This window comes from Cynocephalus volans, chromosome 8 (genome assembly GCF_027409185.1).
Source record: "Cynocephalus volans isolate mCynVol1 chromosome 8, mCynVol1.pri, whole genome shotgun sequence".
Lineage (NCBI taxonomy): Eukaryota > Metazoa > Chordata > Mammalia > Dermoptera > Cynocephalidae > Cynocephalus > Cynocephalus volans.
The window spans coordinates 88,289,712-88,313,558 of record NC_084467.1 but is presented as its reverse complement, the minus strand read 5'-3'; the positions used below and the strand labels follow the sequence as shown (position 1 = coordinate 88,313,558).

The 23,847-nt window shown below is 36.1% G+C and overlaps 1 protein-coding gene and 1 long non-coding RNA gene across 3 annotated transcripts in view; one reads left to right on the top strand and one right to left on the bottom strand.

The window, feature by feature from the left end:
- Positions 1-23,847, top strand: part of DBT (dihydrolipoamide branched chain transacylase E2) — a 41,791-nt gene that overhangs the window by 17,150 nt on the left and 794 nt on the right. Inside the window, exons 4-11 of one of the 2 annotated variants that reach the window (XM_063104970.1) lie at positions 2,456-2,637; positions 8,007-8,128; positions 10,873-11,089; positions 12,042-12,208; positions 16,792-16,869; positions 18,133-18,324; positions 18,469-18,540; positions 21,855-22,063. In XM_063104970.1, the coding sequence (XP_062961040.1) occupies positions 2,456-2,637; positions 8,007-8,128; positions 10,873-11,089; positions 12,042-12,208; positions 16,792-16,869; positions 18,133-18,324; positions 18,469-18,540; positions 21,855-22,022 (1,198 nt within the window). In that variant the 3' untranslated portion in view covers positions 22,023-22,063. Of the gene's footprint in view, positions 1-2,455; positions 2,638-8,006; positions 8,129-10,872; positions 11,090-12,041; positions 12,209-16,791; positions 16,870-18,132; positions 18,325-18,468; positions 18,541-21,854; positions 23,670-23,847 lie in introns of those variants that run through there. The other variant, XM_063104969.1, reaches the window with a different exon arrangement.
- Positions 1,606-22,698, bottom strand: LOC134383678 (uncharacterized). The gene is made up of 4 exons (XR_010024199.1): positions 22,617-22,698; positions 20,923-21,099; positions 7,996-8,110; positions 1,606-1,742 (listed from the first exon to the last, which is right to left on the bottom strand). It is a non-coding gene; the product is annotated as an uncharacterized LOC134383678 (long non-coding RNA).

The window sequence follows — 23,847 nt, the reverse complement described above, 5'->3', positions numbered from 1 at the left end:
AAATGACCTGCTCAAACTTTTAATTAGTGGGAACAAATCTATGGGTAAGTAAGAAAAATACGTAAGTTTCAAAAAGACTTTAACAAAGTTCTGAAACAAGTTTGGATTTTATATGTGCTTTTGTCTTAAAGACTATTTTGTCTGATATTAGTATAGCCACTCCAGTTTTCTTTTGGTTACTGTTTGCATGATATATCTTTTTCCATTCTTTTACTTTCAACCTATTTGTGCCTTTGAGTATAAAATATATCTTTTTTTTTTTTCCTGATAGCTGGCCGGTATAGGATTTGAACCCTTGACCTTGTGTTATAACACCATGCTCTAACCAACTGAGCTAACTGGCCAGCCTAAAGTATATCTCTTGTAGATAGTATATAGTTGGATCATTTTTAAAAATCCATTCTGCCAATCTCTGCCTCTTTATTGGAGTGTTTAAAACTTTTACTATGTATTTTTAAGTTATTTTCTTAGTGGTTGCACTGAGGATTACATGTTAATCTACAACAATGTAGTTTGGGTTAATGCCAACTTAATTTTAATATACGAAAACTTCGCTGCAATAGAGCTGTATCCCCTCCTTTATGCTATTACTGTCATATGTATTCCATCTTTAAACATTATAAGCCCATCAACACAGTTTTATAAGTATTGCTTTAATGCAGTTTGTCTTGTAAATCAGATAGGATAAAAAAGAGTTAAAAACAAAATGCATATATACTGTTTTTTGTATTTACCTATGTAGTTACCTTTACTGATATTCTTTCTTTTTCTTTCTTTCTTTTTTTTTCTTTTGCACCTGGCTGGTAAGGGGATCCAAACCCTGGACCTTGGTGTTACAACACCGTGATCTAACTCTAACCAACTGAGATAACTAGCCAGCCCCTGGTATTTTTTATTTCTTTATCTGTATTTGAGTTACTGTCTAATGTCCTTTCATTTCTGCCTGAGACTCCTTTTAGTATTTTTTGCAGGGCAAGTGTGCTAATGTCAAATTTTCTCAGTTTTGGTTTATCTGGGAATATATTAATTTTTCCTTCATTTTTGAAGAATAGTTTTACTACATATAAGATCCTTGATTGATGACAGTCTTTCTTTTAGCACTTTCAATGTCATTGCACTGCCTTCTAGTCTCCATGGTTTCTGATTAGAAATTATCTGCTAATCTCATGAGGCTTCCTTGTGCATGATGAGTGGTTTTTCTCATGCTGCTTTCACAATTCTGTTTTTGAACAGTTTGATTATGATGTGTTTAGATGTGACCTTACAAAATTAGTCCAGGGAAGTCACTAAACACACAGCAATTCCACCTCTACCACTTCTACCTGCCCCCCTCCCCCCCGGTGTCCCCCCATAGCAACAACAAAAATCCTGGAGAGGAAGGGAATCTCATTTCCAGAGTTGCTACATTTTTTTTTTTTTCTTTTCTTTTGTTGTTAGTGGCTGGCTGTATGTGGATCTGAACCCTTGACCTTGGTGTTAATAACACTGTGTTCTAAAGAACTGAGCTAACCAGCCAGCCCTGTTTTATTCTATCTCATGGGCTGAGAACTGGTTAAGACAGGAAGACGAGGAGCAGGAATGACTGAATAGTTATCTTGAAGAATTGATAGTAATAAGTCAGAAATGTGCTAGACATGTCAAGAATGGTATTAGAATCAAAATTATATGTAGTGTTTTAGGTTTGGTCCCATTCTTCCTGTTTCGTTTGCCAAGAATATCTGGAAAAGGCTTGTAAAGCATACCTGAAATAATAAATGGGAAAAAGAGACTTATATACAAGGACAACTAAAATGTTAGAAGGAAAGACTGAGAGAACTCCTACTTAAAATTCATGGAATTATAAATGATGTGTATTGAGGACATGAATTTTTTGTTGAATTATTAGAAATGTTGGGCATACCTTAAAGTTTGAAAAGGCTAATATAAGACAATAAAAGGAAATACCACTTTAAAAATACATTTTTAGGGGCTGACCCGTGGCTCACTTGGGAGAGTGTGGTGCTGATGGCACCAAGGCCACGGGTTCGGATCCTAAATGGGGGTGGCCGGTTGGCTCACTGGCTTAGTGTGGTGCTGACAACACCAAGCCAAGGGTTGAGATCCCCTTACTGGTCATCTTTATAAAAAATAATAATAATAATAAATAAAAATAATAATAAAAATACAATTTTAGAATTTCTTTTCCCAAGAAATGAGTTAGACAGAAAATCTGAAAGTTTAATTAAATTTTTGAATTATAGATTGATGAATGATTTCAAAATTTTTAGTATTTCTTGGAGAGGAAGAGATTCTGGAAGCCATTATAGTGGTCTCTGAAACATTCCTTGGTGCACCATCTGGAAGTAAATGCTAGGTTAGATGTATGCTGATGTAACTCAGTATGGCATTTATATTGTTAGGATGATCTGTACTTATGATTGTTTATGTAAAAGTGTCTCATGTCTCTTTTTTTTAGGTTTGTAAAAGAAGGAGACACAGTGTCTCAGTTTGATAGCATCTGTGAAGTTCAAAGTGATAAAGCTTCTGTTACCATCACTAGTCGTTATGATGGAATCATTAAAAAACTCTATTATAATCTAGATGATATTGCCTATGTGGGGAAGCCATTAGTAGACATAGAAACGGAAGCTTTAAAAGGTACTGTAAATTTGTTCATGCATTTAACCAAATTGATTACTGCTGTTCTTTTGTCATTGGGTCCTAGTTAAAAGTGACTTTTAATAACATAGGGTTTGAGTTGGGGGTTTAGAAGCCACAAATCAGAAAAATGAAAAGGTTCTCTATGATGCATGATTACCTTCTGGCCAGTTACCATGTTAAAAGCATATACAGTAACACCTCATTTATCTGGAGGCTTGCCTTGTGAAAAGCTTAGTGTTTAAAGAAGCAACAAATTCTCAGGAAGGGTTGAGAAGGAGGGATTACCAAGGAGTACAAAGATACTTTTGTGGGTGATGGATATTTTCATTATCTTGATTGTGGTGTTGGTTTATAGGTAAATACATATTTCAAAGCTTATCAAATTTTACATTTTATATATGTGCAGTTTATTGTATGTCAGTCATACCTTAGTAAAGCTCTTAGGACAAAATTAATGTGATTGGATAGGTTATGTTCAGAGTTAAAATAATCTGATATTCCTTATAGCGAACTGATCACTTGTTAGCTGTTCTATTTTGTTTGCCATTCATAGTTTATTCTGAACAATTACCTTGCATGCTAGTTTTATTTTGCACCTTTTTGCTTTTACGTTTATATTTTATTATTTTTTATTTATTTTTTAACCGTAGAATAAACTATGAAGCATAAGCCAAATAAGCAGACCAGTAGAACAGTAGAATCAGCTTACTGAGAGAAATTTATATATGCCTGCCATGCTAGGCTAATGTCAGAATCCTGTCGACATAGCCAATTGCAAAGCTCTTTATCTTGTTTGTGTCGCCAATTGTAAAGCTACATGACCACGCCAGTTGTCGGGTTCTTTTACCAGCCCGTAATCCTGCAACAACTGGGCCAACTGTCGAGCTAGGGTTGGGTCTGGAGCTCACAGACCCCTCAAGTCTGTTGTCCAGACTGGGTCACAAACCGTTCATATGCCAGTCTGGGTCACCTGACCCCTCATGCAGGCTGTGTCCCTGACCCCTTACACGCAGGTCAATGAATTAGGTAACCGGCAAACAGGTCCTTGGAAGCTGTAGGTTGGAAAAGCATGACTGCTTGTGGAGGCAGCTGCCAGAGGCACTAGACGTCAGTGAAGGTGGTGGCGCTGCGCAGGCGCACTAACTCCACCCACACAACCTGTTCTCAGCAAATGCTTGCAAGATTCTGAACATCTGAGGGGCCCTGACCATTTTCCTATATTTTCCCAACAATGCCTCATTTTAATTCTGGAAATGAGAAAGGTTTCTAAATATTTTGTGTACCTTTTCATAAGCAAGAATTTGTAATACTGAATTTGTATTGTTCCGTTTTAGTGCTAGTAAAAACAGTTATACTATATATTAAAAAAACTACCTAACACAAAGCCTTCTAGAAGTATAAATTACCTTATTCACATGATACTGTTTTGTAACATGGTTACAGTCTGCTTTTCGAGACGAGTGCCATGAGGATTTCGATGAAGGAAACTATTTGTGACCTCCGAGTCTCATCTCTGAGTGCTTTGACTGCAGATTATTATCTGCATGTGATACGTGCAACATTGAGACTCTGAGAGATTAAATAACTGATCTATGGTCACAGCTATGAAGTAGTGGAGCTACAATTTGGCCCTAGCTCTGTTTAATTCTAAAGGCCCTTCTCCTAGCTACTTTATTACACTGAAAATTTGGTTTAAAGAGGATGGGTATCAGTTTCATTCCGTATATAGAACAATGGGACTAAATTTCTAACACTGTACATATGCATAGGTACAAAATTCTGCTTATAACACAATTTAGAGTCTATAAGTACCTAGAGTTTATAATATTGAAATGGTTACTGGGATAAATAGAAAATATTTTAAAGTTAAAGAAAAAGCTCTTTAACATAAAACTGTTTCAAGAATGTAGCATGTCATTTGGTTAAATTACATTCACTAATGTATATTGAATGGTACAATGCCTGGGTATAGCGGGTGCTCAGTAAAGGATAACTATAACTGTTAATGTTGTACAGCCAATTGTACATTGAATTGATTGAATTAGCTGTTTCAACAATTTGAAGTGAAAAAGAAAATGCAATGAGATCTCATTAGTATGGATGTCATTAATTCTCAATTTATGATGATATGGACAGAAATTAATCTAAAGTTTATATTTGTGCTATGAAGAAAGGTCTTCCAAACAGACTCAGATGCTTTAGTATCTCAAAACATTTTTTCCAAAAGATTTTCCCTCAGTTAAGTGAGTTAATTGCGCTACTTAATGTTCTTAGAAATAATTTTTGAAATACCTAAGAATATTGTAATTTCACAGTTTTATTACTTTTACCTATTCAGATTACCCTTTTATTTATTATTTTTTAAAATTAATTAATTAATTTTTTTAAAGATGACCAGTAAGGGGATCTTAACCCTTGACTTGTTGTCAGCACCACGCTCTCCCAAGTGAGCTAATTGGCCATCCCTGTATGGGGATCCAAACCTGCGGCCTTGGTGTTAACAGCACCACACTCTCCCAAGTGAGCCATGGGCCAGCCCCCAAATTACCCTATAATTTAGTTGACCTGAAATAATGTGGTTTTATTGTAAATTTGCTTCACATGAGGAATTACATCAACACTAAATTGACAGGCTTCATGAGGAAAAAGTGCTTACTTCCCAAATGTCTTTTGCTCTTTCTTAAAAATTGAGTTAAAAAGCTTTTAAAATTGTACTCTAATTTACAGAAGATCAGTTGTTGAAGACTAAAATCTCACAGAGTGTAATGCTAGAACCATTAAAGTCATATCAATTGGGAAGGCATGAATTTGATTTTAGTCTTAACTCCTTTCCCCTTAGAGTATGTGTCAACATTGGTAAAATTGAAAAATCTGCCGTGTATACTAATAACATTTTTGTGATCATCAAAGGAGAAAATATGTGTAAAAAAACTTTGAAAGTTTTTAAATGCTGTGTAGTCAGGTGATATTTTATTACTTAGAGCTTTCTTCCAGCAACTCCATGACAAATAATATATGAGTGATTCTTACAAGTAAGTCTATCATTCATATTTACACCCAAATTATTCTAAAAGGCACTAAGTACTATATAGGTAATATATCACAAAATGTTTTCCAGAAATGTGAGTAGCAGTAAATTACTTGATCTTTTGAAAATATGATCTTTTGGTATATGATATATTTAAGTATTTATACATTTCTTTTACTTCAGCTAATATGCATTACCCCAAGCTGTATTTGGGGTTTCTGTAATTGAGTCCCTGATTTCTTTGGATCTTAGGTCCTAATGTTAATCTTTCTTATTAGTCTCTCCAATAACTAAGAGAAATGGAGAAAATACAGGGATTCTTAAAATTCAACAAATTACACCTTGAACTGTAGGAGTTATATTCCAGCTACTTTGACCAGAAAGAAAATTTACTACATCCGTGAACTTATGGAAACAGCACAGAGTGAGTTGGCCCTGGGATTGAAGTTCAGCTCTTGGATTTATTAGGTGTGTGACCTTGAGCCAATCTCTTCATCTCTCAAGCCTTACTTTTTTCTTAATCTATAATATGAAGATTATAGTACCTATCCTATACAGTTGGGATGAAGATTAAAGTAAGATATTGCATATGTAGCACAGTATTTGACACATAATAGGTGCTCAGCACAAGGTTTTTTTCCCCTTCCCTGTGTTACCCTTAGGGGAATTTTTTAGAGCTTCTCTGGGACAATTCATAGTCTCGTGAGAAGGAATGAATAGACTAACCTTCCACAGTTGCAGCAGTTGAAAATTTTTATTTGCCTGGAATTGAATGTCAGCGTAAACCAGTTTTCTGATTTTCAGAAGTTTCATCAGTCTTTAATTTACCAGTCCAGATAGAGATTCTACTGTACATCATTGATTTCCTAACAGCAGACTTTGATAATCAAATGCTCTCAAAAGCCTTTTTTTTTTGCTTGCTCACAAAAATACATGCTAATAGCCTGAGATAGTTTTTCTTATACCAGGATTCCAGAATTATTGAACACTGAATTAGTATTAGCCACAGCATTTCTTAAGCCATATTCAAAGCAGAACAAATTTTTATTTATTTTATTTTATTATTATTATTTTTTTTAAAGATGACCGATAAGGGGATCTCAACCCTTGGCTTGGTGTTGTCAGCACCACGCTCAGCCAGTGAGCCAACTGGCTATCCCTATATAGGATCCGAACCCATGGCCCTGGTGTTATCAACATCGCACTCTCCCGAGTGAGCCACAGGCTGGCCCAGAACAAATTTTTAAATGCTGTTGTCATCTTAGGAAAATATTTAAGATTGTTATGGATTTTATATTATTATTTTATATAATTTACTTCACATTTGATTTTTTATTTCATGTTATTTATAAATATAAATCAGAATTATATTAGGAAAATGCTTAAGATACCTGTTTTAAAATTTATGAAAGAGGGCCGAGCCCGTGGCGCACTCAGTAGAGTGCTGCGCTGGGAGCGCAGTGACGCTCCCGCCGCGGGTTCGGATCCTATATAGGAATGACCAGTGCACTCACTGGCTGAGTGCCGGTCACGAAAAAACGACCAAAAAAAAAAAAAAAAAAAAAATTTATGAAAGAGACTCTTATTTTAGCTTGTAGCTGCTATGTATGATTTTCAACAAAAGTAAAATATATACCAGGTACTAATAATTAGACAGTATCAGGCACCAATATACACTGCCCCCGATTCACTCCATATCCACCATTAGATACTTGCATGTCTTTCCAGTCTGTGTTCTTTTTGGTGGTTGGTTGGTATGGGGATCCGAACCCTTGACCTTAGTGTTGCAACATGGAGCTCTGACTGACTGAGCTAACCAACCAGTCCCTTCCCATTCTGAAGTAGCCCAACTGTTAGGCTTTTTTTTTTTTTTTTTTTTTTTTTTTTTTTGTCTTTTTCGTGACCGGCACTCAGGCAGTGAGTGCCCTGGCCATTCCTATATAGGATCCGAACCCGCGGCGGGAGCGTCGCCGCGCTCCCAGCGCCGCACTCTCCCGAGTGCGCCACGGGCTCGGCCCATAGGCTTTTTTTTTTTTTTTTTTTTTTTTTAACGGTGACGGGTAAGGGGAGCTTAACCCTTGACTTGGGGTTGTCAGCACCATGCTCTCCCAAGTGAGCTAACTGGCCATCCCTATATAGGGATCCGAACCTGTGGTCTTGGTCTTACCAGCACCACACACTCCCAAGTGAGCCACGGGCCGGCCCTTGGTAGGCATTTTGACTATAAACTTTAAGTTGAATTTATTTAGATATTATAAGCCACTAGGATTTTAAATATATATATATATATTATTTATTTATTTTTTCCTACTGAAGTTAAGTTTTACCTTGTTACCAGATTCAGAAGAAGATGTTGTTGAAACTCCTGCTGTGTCCCATGATGAACACACACACCAAGAGATAAAGGGCCAAAAAACACTGGCAACTCCTGCAGTTCGCCGCCTTGCAATGGAAAACAATGTAAGTTTTCTTAATATTTAAGCCTGAGATTGCATAATAAGTATATATTTTTATCTCTGAAAAGTTAGCCAACTATTTCATGATGAAATGGCTCAAGTCGGGATTAAAGAAAACATGCAAATGTCTGATACTGAAAAGTGATATTTGCATAAAAATCCTTGGGAGAAATGAGTAGAGATCATGAACTTGTTACTTAACATTGATTGAACAGTGTGGTTTTATTATTCCTTCTTAGCACCTAGTAATAGTAAGAGCTACTATTTATTGAGCACTTGTAAATACTAGTGTCTTAGGTCAGTGTGGGTGTCCTAGAAGCGCAATTTGAGTTAGGAATTTGAATGCATATGGTTGAATTATTGAAGGAGTGAAAACCTGTAAAGGGAATGAGGGAAGCAGAATAGGAAAGGAAAGAAGAGAGAAGGGAAATGTCCAGGCATGGATGTGGTATCAAGGATTTGGCCTGATCCAAAGAGGATGGGGAGAACCACAGAATTGTGCTGCTTTGAGGCAAGGAAGCCAGCCTTTTGTGTTCTTTGTGCCAGTCATTGACTGAACAGAGGGTAGAATGCCAGGCAAGGTGGCTCCCTGGCACTGTAATAGGTATTTACATATAATCTCATTTAACCCTATGAGATAAGGGGCTGTTCTAAGATTTAGAGAGATAAAGAACACAGCTAACACAATAACAGAGCCAGAATTCAAAAGTGAGTCTAAGTCACTTCAAAACCAGTGCTCTTAAACATGATATACTACCTCATCAATCATTGTCTCCATTATTTAAGCATGTATGTGCCAGATAATATACACACATTATCTCCAATTGTCACAACAGCTCTGCAGGATAGTTTGGATTATCTGCATTTTCTGATGAGAAGGGGCAGGGAGGTTGAGTAACTTATCTAAAATCAAGTAAGCTAAACTGGGGATTTGAATACAGTTCTGTCTGGGTCCAAAACCTAAGTTCTTTCTACTGTGTCCCACAATGCAGACTTTTTTTTTTTTTTTTTTTTGTCTTTTTGTGACCGGCCGCACCTCGCTCAGCCAGCGAGCGAACCAGCCATCCCTATATAGGATCCAAACCCGTGGCGGGAGCACTACCGCGCTCCCAGTGCTGCACTCTCCCGAGTGCGCCACGGGTCGGCCTTTTGTTTGTTTTTGAAAAAAGTAGTTGTTATAGTGGGAAAAAACCTAAAGTTTGCATTTTGGAAATATGTGCAGGTTGAGTATCCCTTATCTGAAATGCTTGGAACCAGAAGTGTTTTGGATTTTGGAATATTTGCAGAATACAAACTGGTTGAACATACCTGATCTGAAAACCCAAAATCCAAAATGAGCATTTCCTTTGACTGTCATGTCTGCACCCAAAAAGTTTTGGAGTGGAGCATTTTGGATTTCAGGTTTTCACATTAGGTATGCTCAGCCTGTAACAGAATCATTAAAATGTTCATACCCTTTCAGCCAGTTATCCTGCCTTTAGAGAACTATTCCAAGAAAATTATCTGGAATATGTTCTTCCTGTGTTTTATGTATTGAAAAATGAGAAGATATATTTGTGTTCAAAATCAGGGAAATGCTTAGGTAAATTATACTATACACTTGATGAAATTTTATGTAATCATTAAATGTGTCAAATATGAAGACTGTTTAATATAATAGAAAATAGAGATTGTAATAGGAATTGTAATACAAATTCCATTGTAATATGGAATACTAGGTTGTTAAGGGCATCAGATGAAATATTTATTTTATATATTGCTTTGAAAACTATAAAGCATTTTACCAATTTTTTTTCCTAACTGTGTGGAAAGATCACCTGTAGAAGAAATACATGATTTAGCTCTTCTATACCACTTTCTAAAGATGTGTAAAAATTCGTATGATTCGAAGAAGTTAAGTAGTGGATTTATTATCATAAATCACTTGTATCTCTTTTCTTGCAGTTTGCATATTTATGAATTGAATTTGTTTACAATTAAATCAATGACATTTTAGTTGTTTGTAATTACCTAAAAATTACTTGTTTAAATTCTGAATTAAAAAAAAAAAGTCTGAGTTCATTTGTTATAAACTTAGTGTTTGACATGATAAAGTGATTTATTCTTTTAAAGTCATCCTTAGAGATGCACTAATACAAATGAAGTCGGGCTTAACCCTAATTAATTAATGCACACTATGTTTGAGGATATCATCCAAGCTTATGTGTTTATTTTTATTTAAATAGAATTAAATGTTTTGTACTGATCTTGCCAAAACAACCATCAGAAAAAACCTAATCTGAGAGAGCTTTTGTATGATTATTTAAGCTATTACATGTTTAACTGGTAGCTGACATCAGAAACATTGTTCTAAATTTGTCAGTATTTATTTCTTCTTCAAATTCTCAGTTCTCCCTCTTCTTATGTAGTCTCCGAGAATAGAAAAGATCAAGTAAGAATTATGTGAGAGATTTAAAGGTACCTGACTGTTTAAATATGTAAGTTTTCATAAATAGCTATGGATGGTATAAAGTAGGTAGCTCATAGTTACCACATGGGCAAGTGAATGAAATTAACAAATGATTCCTTATGTGGGGTAGCTGTGGTTCATCTACTGAGATAATGAAAATCTTATTTCTTTACACTGATTTATTAGGCAGAGATGTATTTTTACTGTCATTGATTAAATTCCATTTTGAAACGTTTAATGATGGATTTATTTATTTTTAAGTAGCTGTATTTTTAACATTAAAATGTGTCATTTTTTAGATTAAGCTGAGTGAAGTTGTTGGCTCAGGAAAAGATGGCAGAATACTTAAAGAAGACATTCTCAACTACTTGGAAAAGCAGACAGGAGCTATATTACCTCCTTCACCAAAAGCTGAAATTGTGCCACCTCCACCAAAGCCAAAAGATAGGACTATTCCCATACCTATATCAAAACCTCTGGTATTCACAGGCAAAGACAAGACAGAACCTGTAAAAGGTAATAATAACAATAATGTAAGGCAATAATACATTTATTTTGGGGGAAGCTACTTCAATAGATGCACGGATATAATATGGTGTTTTCAGTTCTTACTGATGAGAAATTTCTGATTCAGAATATAATCTTTTTAATGATGAAATAATGTAGTTTTTCCAGGAAACACTTCAATTTATATGTACTGTTAATTTCTTTTTTTTTTTTGACCAGTAAGGGTATCTTAACCCTTGACTTGGTGTTGTCAGCACCACGCTCTCCCAAGTGAGCTAACCGGCCATCCCTATATAGGGATCCGAACCCGTGGCGTTGGTGTCGTCATCATCATACTCTCCCAAGTGAGCCACGGTCCGGCCTTGTACTGTTAATATTTGAAGAGTAACACATTAGCAGGTTTCTTAGAATATAAACTTGCATACTGATAACTGTTCTGTTTGAAGACCAAGCAGAAGTGATTATTTTAAACATTCATATTTTTAGCTGGCTTTCAAAATAACTAGTTCTGAGTTATTTAAAAACTCTTAGGAGCTCACTGGTTAGATCAATTGGTTAGAGCATGGTGCTGTTAAGACTGAGGTCCGAGGTTCAGTCCCTGTACCAGCCAGCAAAAAAAAAAAAAAGAAAGGAATTATAAACTCTTAGGATGATTAACTTCCAGAAGAGTGGCTTTGCAAGACAGCCATCACATAAATACATGGCTTGCATCATTTTGAATTTTTCATACACCCCAGTACTTAAAGCAATTACCCGCTGTGTTATCACACTTGCTACTGTGTATCATGCTTTAGTGGCTTTCAATGTAATGTAATGAAGATAGCAGGAAGAGGAAGAGTTTAACTTAGAGAGTGAAGGTCATTAGAGAACCTTCTATTTTTGTTAAAAAAAAAAAAGAAAGAAAGAAAAAAAAAGTAAAAGATTTAAGAATTTAAGTAAGTAACTATTGAATGTTTTCCAGGCTTTCAAAAAGCAATGGTCAAGACCATGTCTGCAGCCCTGAAGATACCTCACTTTGGCTATTGTGATGAAGTTGACCTTACTGAACTGGTTAAGCTACGAGAAGAATTGAAACCCATTGCTTTTGCTCGTGGAATTAAACTCTCCTTTATGCCCTTCTTCTTAAAGGTGAGATTTCATTATTTCAAACAAAGCTTGAGCAGGACATTTAAATTTTGCTTTGCAAATATGCAAAGTGTTAACTATGGGTTTGAATAAAAAACATTACTTTTCACCACATCATACAGTTAGAAAATGTGCAAACACACTATTTCTTTGTTTCATAGGAATTTATAAAATTGAAATTTCTGTGTCATGTTTTTATCTATTTATCTCTTTAAGCTAGGTGGAGATTGTCCTGCCAATTAAGTAAAGCCTTTAATTCTTTTTTTTTTTTTTTGCTCCTGGTCGGTATTGGGATCTGAACCAGTGACCTTGGCATTATAAGGCCATGCTCTAAAAAGCCTTTTAACCTGAAGGGATCACTCCAGCAAAGTCCTGGTGTTTGTAGGTTTTTTGTTTTTGTTTTTTGGTACCTGGCCTGCACGGGGAACAGAACCCTTGACCTTGGTGTTACAAGGCAGTGCTGTAACCAACTGAGCTAACCAACCAGCCCAAAGTCCTGGTTTGAATTAAAATGGACTTCGTTTTGATTTTGCATATCTCTGACATGTGTTTATTTTTATTTATTCAACAAACTTATATTGAGGTTCCTGGGAATCATTTCTAGAGCTGGGCTTTGGGACCTGTATAAAATAGAATGAGACTGTCAACAGATCTTGAGCAGCTCATAGTTCAGCTCACAGTAATGACTATTTATGAAGCAGCTACCTTGTGACAGGTCCTGTACTAAGCATGCTATATACATTATCTCTTAATCCTCAGAGTAATCCTGACATGTAAATATTACTGTCCCCCTCTTTCTGTTTAAGGAAATTGAGGCTCAGAGAGGTTGAGAAACTTGTCAAGGACTTATAGCTAACAAGTGGAGAAGTTGTTTCAGGTACTCGTCTGTTTTACTCAGAAATGTATACTGGTGTCTCTAACTCCAACGTGGCTCCCTTCTGGCCCTTTCTCCACACTGCATCAAGACTGGTCTTCCATAAATAAAATTATCGTATTATTCCCTGATTCTTTCCAGTGGTTCCCCTTCACTGCTTTTAGGATAGTTTCCAAACTCCTTAGTGTGGCATATAAATATTATCATAAGACTGCCTACCTCTCTAGTCCTGTCTCTTATAGTCACCCCCTCTGTTTTAGTCATATTAAGCTATGTATAGTTGCTGGAATACACAACTCCACCTGAAATGCCCCCTCCTCTCTTGATCAAATACCTGCACATCCTAAATACGAAATTTTATTCAGATATAGGCTCCTCCAGAAGCCTTCTGTGGCTGTCACTGTTTGAGTTAAACACTTTTTGTCTCCCATTGCAACTTATCTCAGTGTTTTGAAAGTGTTTACTCAGTTGTTTCTTCACTGGATGCTGAGCCTCATGAGGCAGAAACTATTCTATATCTCCATTTTCTTAGCAATTACCCTAACAAGTAAGTGAATGCTGTATATAACAAACCACTCCCAAATTTAATGGTTTAAAACAACAGCCATACAGCTGACTGTTTAGCTCAGTTGGTTAGAGTGTAATGCTGATAAAACAACAGCCATTTATTTTTTCTCATGAGGAGGACGAGATCTTGGCAGAGGCCTCTCACATCTGCATTCAACTAGCAGGATGGCTAGAGGCTTGCTGGTACTTGCTGGTATGAGATGGCTTAGGCAGGGATGGCTCATTTATCTTCCAAATGTGTCTCATATTGCTAGCACCCTAGCCTACACGTGATTGCATTGTACTGGCAGGGATGAAGAGAGGAAGCAGAAATGCTCAAGCCCTTTTCTCCAAGCGCTGCTGCATCATGTTTGTGTCTCATTGATCAAAGCAAGTCACAGGACTAAGCTCAGAAGTCAGCTTGAGAGAGCAGGGATACTGGGGAGGCATGAAAGATGGGGCCATTGATTTAGCCTCTCACAGAGAAGGGAAAAATTTTAAGAAGGGAGTACATAGTGGACATTGCATCACGAAGATTAAATAGGATAAGGGACAGGAAAAGGGCTATTGGATTAGTAGTTAAGAAGTCATGAGTGGCCTCAGCCAGATCTGATGGGATAAAGTATTATTGAGGTAGAAGCTTGATTGCAGTTGGGTGATAAACAGGATTTGAAGAAGAGGGGACACTGAGAAAATCTGGTGAAAGACAGATAGGACAGTAAGTACAGAGGGTAGTTAAGGAGGTTATTTGCAGGAGATTGAGGAAAGGTTCCATCTGCTCCCTCCACTCTTGTACATCGTCATGGAATAATTGAGCAGATTTGTAGGCTGAGGGAGAGAGCTGGAGAATGGGAAGTGAAAAAAAAATGAGTGGGAAGGACTGTTGGAGCCAGGCCCTGGCATTAGGGAAGAATGAGATGAAGACTGGTGGAGGAGTTAATCGTAAAGAGCAAGAGGGCACCACTTCTATGTTTCTGACTGGGTTCCTCTTACTGTTTCCTGGTGACAGCAAGTCAGCTTTGAAGCAAAGATAGACTAGCCCTTTAATGTACTGAATTTCTTTTATTACTGTTTTTTTTCATCGTTCCAGTCTGAATGAAATATCTGATCTTTATTTGGAAAATAAAATTTAGGGGCTGGCCCATGGCTCACTCGGGAGAGTGTAGTGCTGATAACACCAAGGCCATGGGTTCGGATCCTATATAGAGATGGCCAGTTAGCTCACTTGGGAGAGCGTGGTGCTGACAACACCAAGTCAAGGGTTAAGATGCCCTTACCGGTCATATTTTAAAACAAAAAAAGAAAAGAAAAGAAAATTTAGTATGCTTTGTTTTCAAACAACATTTTATATAAGTTTCAGAACATTTGGAAAATACTATAAAGTGTTATACAAGGGAAAAAGTGACCTAGTCCTCAGACACATATCTTGTGTTTTCTTTTACAAAATTTGGATTATGTTAAAAACACTATTCTTTTTTTTTTTTAATTTTATTTTGTCGATATACAATGTGGTTGATTATTGTGGCCCATTACCGAAACCTCCCTCCCTCCCTCCTCCCTCTCCCCCCTCCCACCCAACAATGTCCTTTCTGTATGCTTGTCATGTCAACTTCAAGGAATTGTAATTGTTATGTCTTCTTCTCCCCCCCCGGTTTTTTTTTCTTTTGTGTGTGTGTGAATTTATTTATTTATTTTTATCTCCCACCAATAAAAACACTATTCTTTTTTTCTTCTATAAAAAAAAAAGATGACCGGTAAGGGGATCTTAACCCTTGACTTGGTGTTGTCAGCACCACGCTCCCCCAGTGAGCTAACCGGCCATCCCTATATGGGCTCCGAACCCGTGGCCTTGGTGTTATCAGCACCACACTCTTCCCGAGTGAGCCATGGGCTGGCCCTAAAAACACTATTCTTATGTGTAATACTTTGTCTCCTTTTTTTTTTGGCAACTGGCCAGTACTGGAATCCGAACCCTTGACCTTGGTGTTATAACACTGTGCTCTAACCAACTGAGCTAACCAGCCAGGCTTCCCATGTGTAGCACTTTAGATTGACCTTAGTAATGGGTTTCTATATAAAAAAGATTAAAGTTGCAGTTGTCAAATCAAATGCTTACTAAAACTTTCAGGTCATAAAAATTGAGAAATTTGTAGCAAATCTTTCCATTATATTTTCCTTCCATTGATCTACTTTTTAAGTCTGTATTAATTAAATTAATCACTACGAAAGTTCCATGTATATCTAAACTCTTTGCTTGACTCTTTAGTTCAAGGATTTGTTTTTTTTCCCAGCCAAGACCACTGGTCCACAGACAAAACTATCGCTTAACACAATGCATGTAAAGAACTCTTAATAGGATTAGATGAGGGGAGTAGGGGAGGGAATTCTTTTTAAATACAATCTTAAGCATTTTTATTTTTTCACCTTTTTAATTCAAGGCATGATCACCAAATGTAGTATGTGAACCTTGATTTTTAGATCTTGGATGGGCAGAAAAACAGTAGTCAAGAACATTTTGGGCATGGTTAGGGAAATCTGAATATGGGAAGGAGAGAAATGGTATTAAGAGAAAAAAGAAAAATAGAAGGGCAAAGATTAAGGGAGAAGGCAGAGAGGTAAAACATAATGTGATTCGGTGAGACTTAGACTTTAAAGTAAATGTTCATGCCAGCTTTGCCCTTCACTTGGCCAAGGACACCAGGTGGAACATTGGCCTGTAATGGTCAGTGCACTTTGAAATCCTTAGTACATATTCTTTCTACACAGGGAAGTAGCTTACCTACCTTTTTGTGATTTAATTCCTAGTGTGTTTTTGAACTACAGGTTTACCTCATGGAAATCTTAAGACTCTGCAGGTAAGTGAAGAAATCACTTAGAATTTAGACATTTTCTTCGGAACTCTGGTCAGTTTGGTTACTTTGAAAATGTCCTTGATGTTTACAAGCTACCTTCATCTTTTATTCGTAAATGATTAGGGTGACCTAGTTCCACATGGCTTGAAAGTGATATTAGAAGTAGTGTGTCTAGGTGCATGTACTCCTGCAATTAAACTCAGCATAAGTAATAGTTCTCTTCCTCCGTCCTTTTACCACCTCTTATTACTTCCAATTTCCTGTCCCTTTTGAGTTTGAAGTGCTAAAGCTTGCATTCTCTTTCTGTTAAACAGGCTGCTTCCTTGGGATTACTACAGTTTCCTATCCTTAATGCTTCTGTGGACGAAAACTGCCAGAATATAACTTATAAGGTTGGCTATGCATTGTGAAAATGTTCTTATAAATAGAAGATGGTGCAAATGTGCTTGTAGATTATAGACTTCTATTGTATTTCAAATAGTGATCTTTTTTAAGATTAGAATTAAAGATACAGGATAAAACATTAAATTTAAGTATATTTTGTTATTGTTGTTTTTACTTGTTAATAGTATTATTGTTTAGATAGGCAGTTTGCCATTTTTAAGCCCTTTTGGTTTTCTGCTTAAAATCATGGAAATATAAAGCTATAAGGAGGTGGATTATATTACCCACCCTACTTACCCTCTCAGAAAGAAGCAGCTCTATCAAAATTGAATTCTTGGAATTTTAAGAACAAGAATCATTGAAATGAGAAAAGTAATAAAAGTTTGAATTCAGTTTGAGTGAGCTTTTCTGTTTGGAGTGAAAGTTTCTTAAGACAGACCTCACTTTGGGATGCCCATCCTTATGTACATTTCTCATTAGAAATATACAACCAGGGGGCCGAGCCCGTGGCGCACTTGGTAGAGTGCTGCGCTGGGAGCGTGGCACGCTCCCACCGTGGGTTCGGATCCTGTATAAGAATGACTGGTGCACTCACTGGCTGAGTGCCGGTCACAAAAAAAAAAAAAAAAAAAAAGAAATATACAACCAGGAAGTGAGCTTAGGTATCCTGCGGGTCAGATCTAAAATATTCCCATGTGATTAATACAACCAGCTATATTTATTTTTATTTTAATACTTCCTGATTAAGTACTTCTTTTAAAAATGAGGACTTATACATATTTTTCTTTAACTTTTTTTCTTATTCATTTACTATCTTATGGGCATCACTATATGTCAACAAATATAGCTTTGTTACCATTTATTTAGCCAATAGCGTATTAACATTTTGATTGTTTGCAGTTTCTGAAACTTATAATCTATACTGAACATCCCTGTGTATCCCTATATACTTTTGCATTTATCTCCTTAGCACAAATTTTTATAAATGTTGATACGTATTGTCAAATGTTCTCCAGAAACTCTATACCAGCATACATTCCCACTAACGGTGTAGAAAGGTAGCCTGTTGCACTATATTCTTACCAATAAAAAATTACTTTTTTCAAAAAAATCTTTCAAGCCTTGTTTGGCAATGATTTAAAAGAAATAGTTTTAAATCTGGTAAAAATAGTTTCTGATGGTTGTTTTTAGAAGACAGTAAAGGTTGATCCTTTCTTTGCTGTTAGCTTATTTATTAAAAGTCCTACTATATAATTTTTAAATTTTTTTAGGCTTCTCATAACATTGGGATAGCGATGGATACTGAACAGGGTTTGATTGTCCCCAATGTGAAAAACGTTCAGATCTGTTCTCTATTTGAGATTGCCTCTGAATTGAATCGTCTCCAAAAATTGGGCTCTGTGGGTCAGCTCAGCACCACTGATCTTACAGGAGGAACATTTACTCTTTCCAACATTGGATCAGTGAGTAGTAACAATGTTCAAATTCATAAACTATACCTTAAGATTTCTGATCATGTGTTTAATTAAAAATATAAAATGCCACTTGACATTGTTCCCTGAAGTCTTAATTTTTCTACCCTTCCTTCTTTCTTTTTTTAAAAATAGATTGGTGGTACGTATGCCAAAGCAGTGATATTGCCACCTGAAGTAGCCATTGGGGCCCTTGGATCAATTAAGGTACGTCTATTAAATAATAATTGAAAAACCAAGCTTAAGCAAATTGGGGGAGTAAACACAGAGAAGAGTAACCATCTCCAAGGTTTCTCCTTCACTTTGTAGGTTTGAGTTTGTGAATTTGGCTCAATAAGCCTATTTCTTCCTACGAGCTAGGCCTGCTATTCTGGTGGCTGCCTCTATATGTCATAGATGGCAGTGATCTAGATTGCTTTTATGTGGATCAACCATTGTGGATTATGCAGGCATAGATGTGAGTCTTTATGGATAATTACAAATACAGCTAGTCTGCTTCTATCAAATATCTTTATTTCAGAATACCAAAGGATAATAGTAGACCAATTCAAATTATTTATAAAAAAGTGAGAGACCATTTAGAGCATTTTTTTCTCCCAAAGTTTATTCTGCCAGACAATCACTGGGAATGCTAGTGAAAAAATACAGATTTCTTGGCTTTTGAGGCAGAACCTCTAGAACTTACATTCTGACCAAGAACCTAGGTTATTCCAACAAATGTGATCTGTGGCCGTGTTTTAGAAGACTTTGATTTAGAATGTGGGTTGCAATGGTTGTTAATCCCGGCTACACATTAAAATCATTGGAGAACTGGAAAAAAAATTATGCCCAAGCTCATCCTATACCAAGCGAATCAGAATTTTGGGGGATGGGGCTTGGACATCCTAAGTAATTCAGGGTTGAAGACAACCAAGGTAAATAAGCTCCTGGATAGCACTTCAGTACCACCATTATTAAATGTCATTGTCACTACAGTAACCTTGCTTTTGCTCTTCATGTTTTAAGAAAAACCTTTCTTCTTCTCTATACTTCTAGTGCTTCCATGTTGAACATCTCTGGGACTTGACTTCATGAGTGTGTTTACATGTTGGCATCCAAAACCCTCACAGCCACTTTCCTTGAGCCTTTGATTTGTTTTCTAAGCAGATAGTATGTTAGCTTCTAAATTGTACCCTCTTCCTAACATCCATTTTCCTAGCAGACAGAGGAGATAGGGAGAAAAACAAAACAAAACACACAGCATTACACTGTTCTTTCCAAATTAGGAGTTCTCTGAGTGAAAAGTTCTCTATCATTCATTCTCTTCACGACAAGAATTCAACATTTGATTCCTGTAAAATTCTGGCTTCCTACAGTTTCCAAACCATCACACCTGTTTGACAAAGTTTTGTTTTTCTCTTTTCTTAAATAGATTTATTTTCTTTTGAATTATATATACTGTGTGTGTATAATTGTGGTAAAATATACATAGTATAAATTTATCATTTTAACTATTTTTAGACCATTTTGGTTCAGTGACATTAGGTATATTCATGTTGTTCGCAACCATCACCATCATCTATCTCCAGAACTTTTCATTATCCCAGTCTGAAACTCTGTACCTATTAAACCATAACTCTCCATTCTGCCAGCCCCTGGTAATTAACCACCATTCCACTTTCTGTCTCTATGGATTTGACTATTCTAGGTACCTTATATAAGTAGAACCATACAATATTTGTCCCTTTGTATCTGGCTTATTTTACTTAGCATAATGTTTTCGAGGCTCATCTATGTTGTAGCATGTATCAGAATTTCATTTGTTTTTTAAGGCTAAATAATATTTTGTATGTATATACCACTTTTTAAAATTCATTCATCTGTCAATGAATATTTGGGTTGTTTCCAGTTTTTGGCTATTGTGCATAATGCTGGTATGAACATTGGTGTAGAAATATCTGTTCAATACATATATTTTTACAGAATCACTTTACCCATGGTTTCTTCAAGCTATGAAGCATTGTTATTAGAGTATAAATCTTAATTGTGACCTAATTTAATCTTTGTTGGGTAGGGGCAAATAGTATTTCATTCCTTTTTCTTTTTGTGTTATCTCTCCTTTGCTATTTTCTGTTGTCACCATAGAATTTGACTCCTTGTTAAATTGTCTAAGTCACTAAAATATTACTCAATTCTCAGTCCTCTTCTTCCTCGACCTACTAGCTGCACTTGAGACAGTTGATCAGTCCCACCTCCTTAGAAAACTTTCTTCACTGTGACTTGCAGAATATCTCACTATTTTGGTTTTTCTCCTACCTCACTGCCTATTCCCTCTAAATTTGCTTTGCCCACACCTCCTCATGTCCCAAGTTTCTAGACAGTGGAGTACCCCCGGGGCTCAGTACTCACCCTTTTCTTTATCTGCTTCAGTCTCGTGGATTTAAATACTATTTATACACTGGTGACGCCTAAGTTTATATCTGCAGACCAGACTTCTCCTTTGAACTCCAAACTCTTACAACTTGCTTGGATATCTCATAGGCATTGCAAATTTTAACCTGTCCAAAACTGAGCTCCTGTTCCTTTCCTTACCACCCCACACCGTCAAACCTGCTCTTCCTGAAGTCTTCCCCTTTTGGAGAATGTGCATTCTGCTCAGACACCGCCAGTGGCTTCTCATCTCACTCAGAATCAAAGGCAAAGTAGTACAATGGTCTACATGACTCTACACTGATGCCGTTCAGTGTGATCAGGGACTCACATTGGGTTGCGAGTGCTGTATCCAAGCTGTGAGGAGAGAAGTGCAGAAACATAGAGTAGGGCCTAGAAACTTTAATAGCAGTTAGAGTGATTTTATCTACTGAATTTAATAATAAGAAGTTGGGGATTATATTTTGTGTGTCTTTTAAAAATTTCCTGTTTTTAGTAATTGACTTTTGTTGTATTTTTTTTTTTTTTTAATAGCTCTCAGTGGATTAGAATTTTTGTTTTAAAAAGTCCTTTACCAAAGACAGATTGGGATGCATGCCTTTAATGACGGGCCCCACCCTCACCCTGCTCCGGCTGTGACCTCATCTCCCACCACTCACTCCCACCCACTTTGTTGTTCTTCCAACACTCTAGTCATGCTTCCCCTCCATCTTCTTTCTCCAGGTATCCATTTGGCTTATTTTCCCACTACCTTCAGTGAGGAACCCTTATTTATTTTAATTGGCTTAATTGTCTATCTCTCTCTCAAGCCCAGAAAAATACCTGGTGCTCAGTAAATAATTGTTAAATATTTGAACTATGAGGTGAAATTGGATGAATGTAGGGATGGAAATTGTATAGAGGAAAGGAAATATCTTGGAGAAACTCTGAAAGGTTGAGGTACATACTCTCAAAAATGGGAAAAGTAGGAGTCAGCATTTTCAAGTCATTTGGGATGCCTGTTTTTTCTATTGTAGGGAGGAGGGTTTGCCCAATCTTATTCCATTGTTGTTAGAGCTTGAGCTTTGAACACATGAAGGTTTATTACTCTTTGTTCTATTCCTTATTTCTAGGCTCTTCCCCGATTTAATCAGAAAGGAGAAGTATATAAGGCACAGATAATGAACGTGAGCTGGTCAGCTGATCACAGAATTATTGATGGTGCCACTATGTCACGCTTCTCTAATTTGTGGAAATCCTACTTAGAAAACCCAGCTTTTATGCTACTAGATCTGAAATGAAGATTGTTAAGATGTTCTTGAACTTCTTGAGCTTCCAAAGAGTATGTAAAGCTTAACTGTGCCAGCACATATTTATCTTTGCAATTTGTATTATAAATTATTTGTATTATAATGATTAAGGTTGTAGGGGCTGGCTGGCTAGCTCAGTTGGTTACAGCATGGTGTTATAACACTAAGGTCAAGGGTTTGGATTCCCATGTGGTCAGCTGTCTCCCCCCACTCCCCAAAATAAAAGGTTCTAAGGCACAATATTTATTACTATTCCGTTAGACTTTTTACTGAAACTGAATAATGGTGTATTTGTTCTCCTGGAGCTGACACATTTTATAGGTCAGAATATGACTTCTTAATACCTGTGTGGTGCTGAGGTCTATGTGTCAATGGATTGAAACTGGTAAGAACTACAAAATTAATGTTACTAAAAGACAGCCATATACATACAGTATTTGCCCCGTTTCTTTCTTTTTTTAAACTGACTCTTAATGAAACTTTTTAATTATACTTAACTGGGAAAAGGAATTTACATACAAAAATATTTTCCATTTCCCCATAATCATGCTAATTGTTGTATAAAATAAGTGCAATTATACTTACCTGTTAAGATATCCAGGGCTGGCTGGTTAGCTCAGTTGGTTAGAGCTTGGTGCTGATAACCCCAAGGTCCAGGATTTGATTACTGTATAGGTCAGCCACCAAAAAAGAAAAAAAAAAAAAAATTCAGGAGTATATTCTTGCTTCATGTAGAGATTATCATCTGTAAATGTCTTATTTATGTAAATTAACATCTTTTAAAAAGGAAAATTATAACCAGATCTTAAAAATGCCCAATTGCAGTTCTATAACAAGTAAGGCTATTTAAGGTGTTTGTTGAAAATGGATATACTTTTAGAATTTTGGTAATGGTTTGGTGTCTTGTTGGGAAAAACTTCACCTTTGCAAACTTGCTTCATGTAAGGAAGGTGTTTTCTTTTTTTTAATTTTAATTTATCAGTGTACAGTGTAGTTGATTTTCATGTCCGTTTACCAATTTCTCCTTTTCCTCCCTCCCTCTCCCCCCACTTCTCCCCATCAACATCATATCTGTTCATTTATCTTAACAGGTTCAAGGAATTATTGTGATTGTTGTGTGGAAGGCATTTTCAATGTAGGAGCCACTGACCTTTTTTTTTTTATATTCAGAAGTCCACTGCCTTTTAAATTTCTTCAGCTAAAATAGTAGGATAAGAAAATAAGGTCTATTTTATTCACCATATGCTGAGTAGGAAGATGAATAAGAAGGAAGAGTTTAATGGGTAATTATGGACATAAAATAAATTTTATACAGAAATGGAGGTTTCATAACGATCATTTTGTTAAAGTTCCACTTTAACCAGAAATAGCATCAATAAATATAATCCAACATTTTGATTTACATTTAGAAATCCAGGTCATTTTTAATATTGTCCACTTGAATTCTGTGTGTCAAAATTAGTTGTTCAAATGAAGTTTTGTGACAGAAAAAAGGTTTTTCAATGTGTACTTGATTTTTTTCAGTGTAAAAAATTGTCAGAAAATAAATCAAATAAATGCTGTTTTAAAAATTCAGATAATACAGGGAGTTATAAAGAAAATAAAATATCACCCCATAAGTATGTACAATCAATGTTTCAATAAAAAAATTTAAAAACAAAAAAAATCTATAATCCTCCCCACTGTTAACATTTAGATATATGTACCTGTATACATTGCTAATGTTTTGTGAAAATGGAATCATAGTATATCTATTTTATAATTTGATTATTTTTTAATGTTGTATTATGGGTAACTACATGTCAATAAACAATTC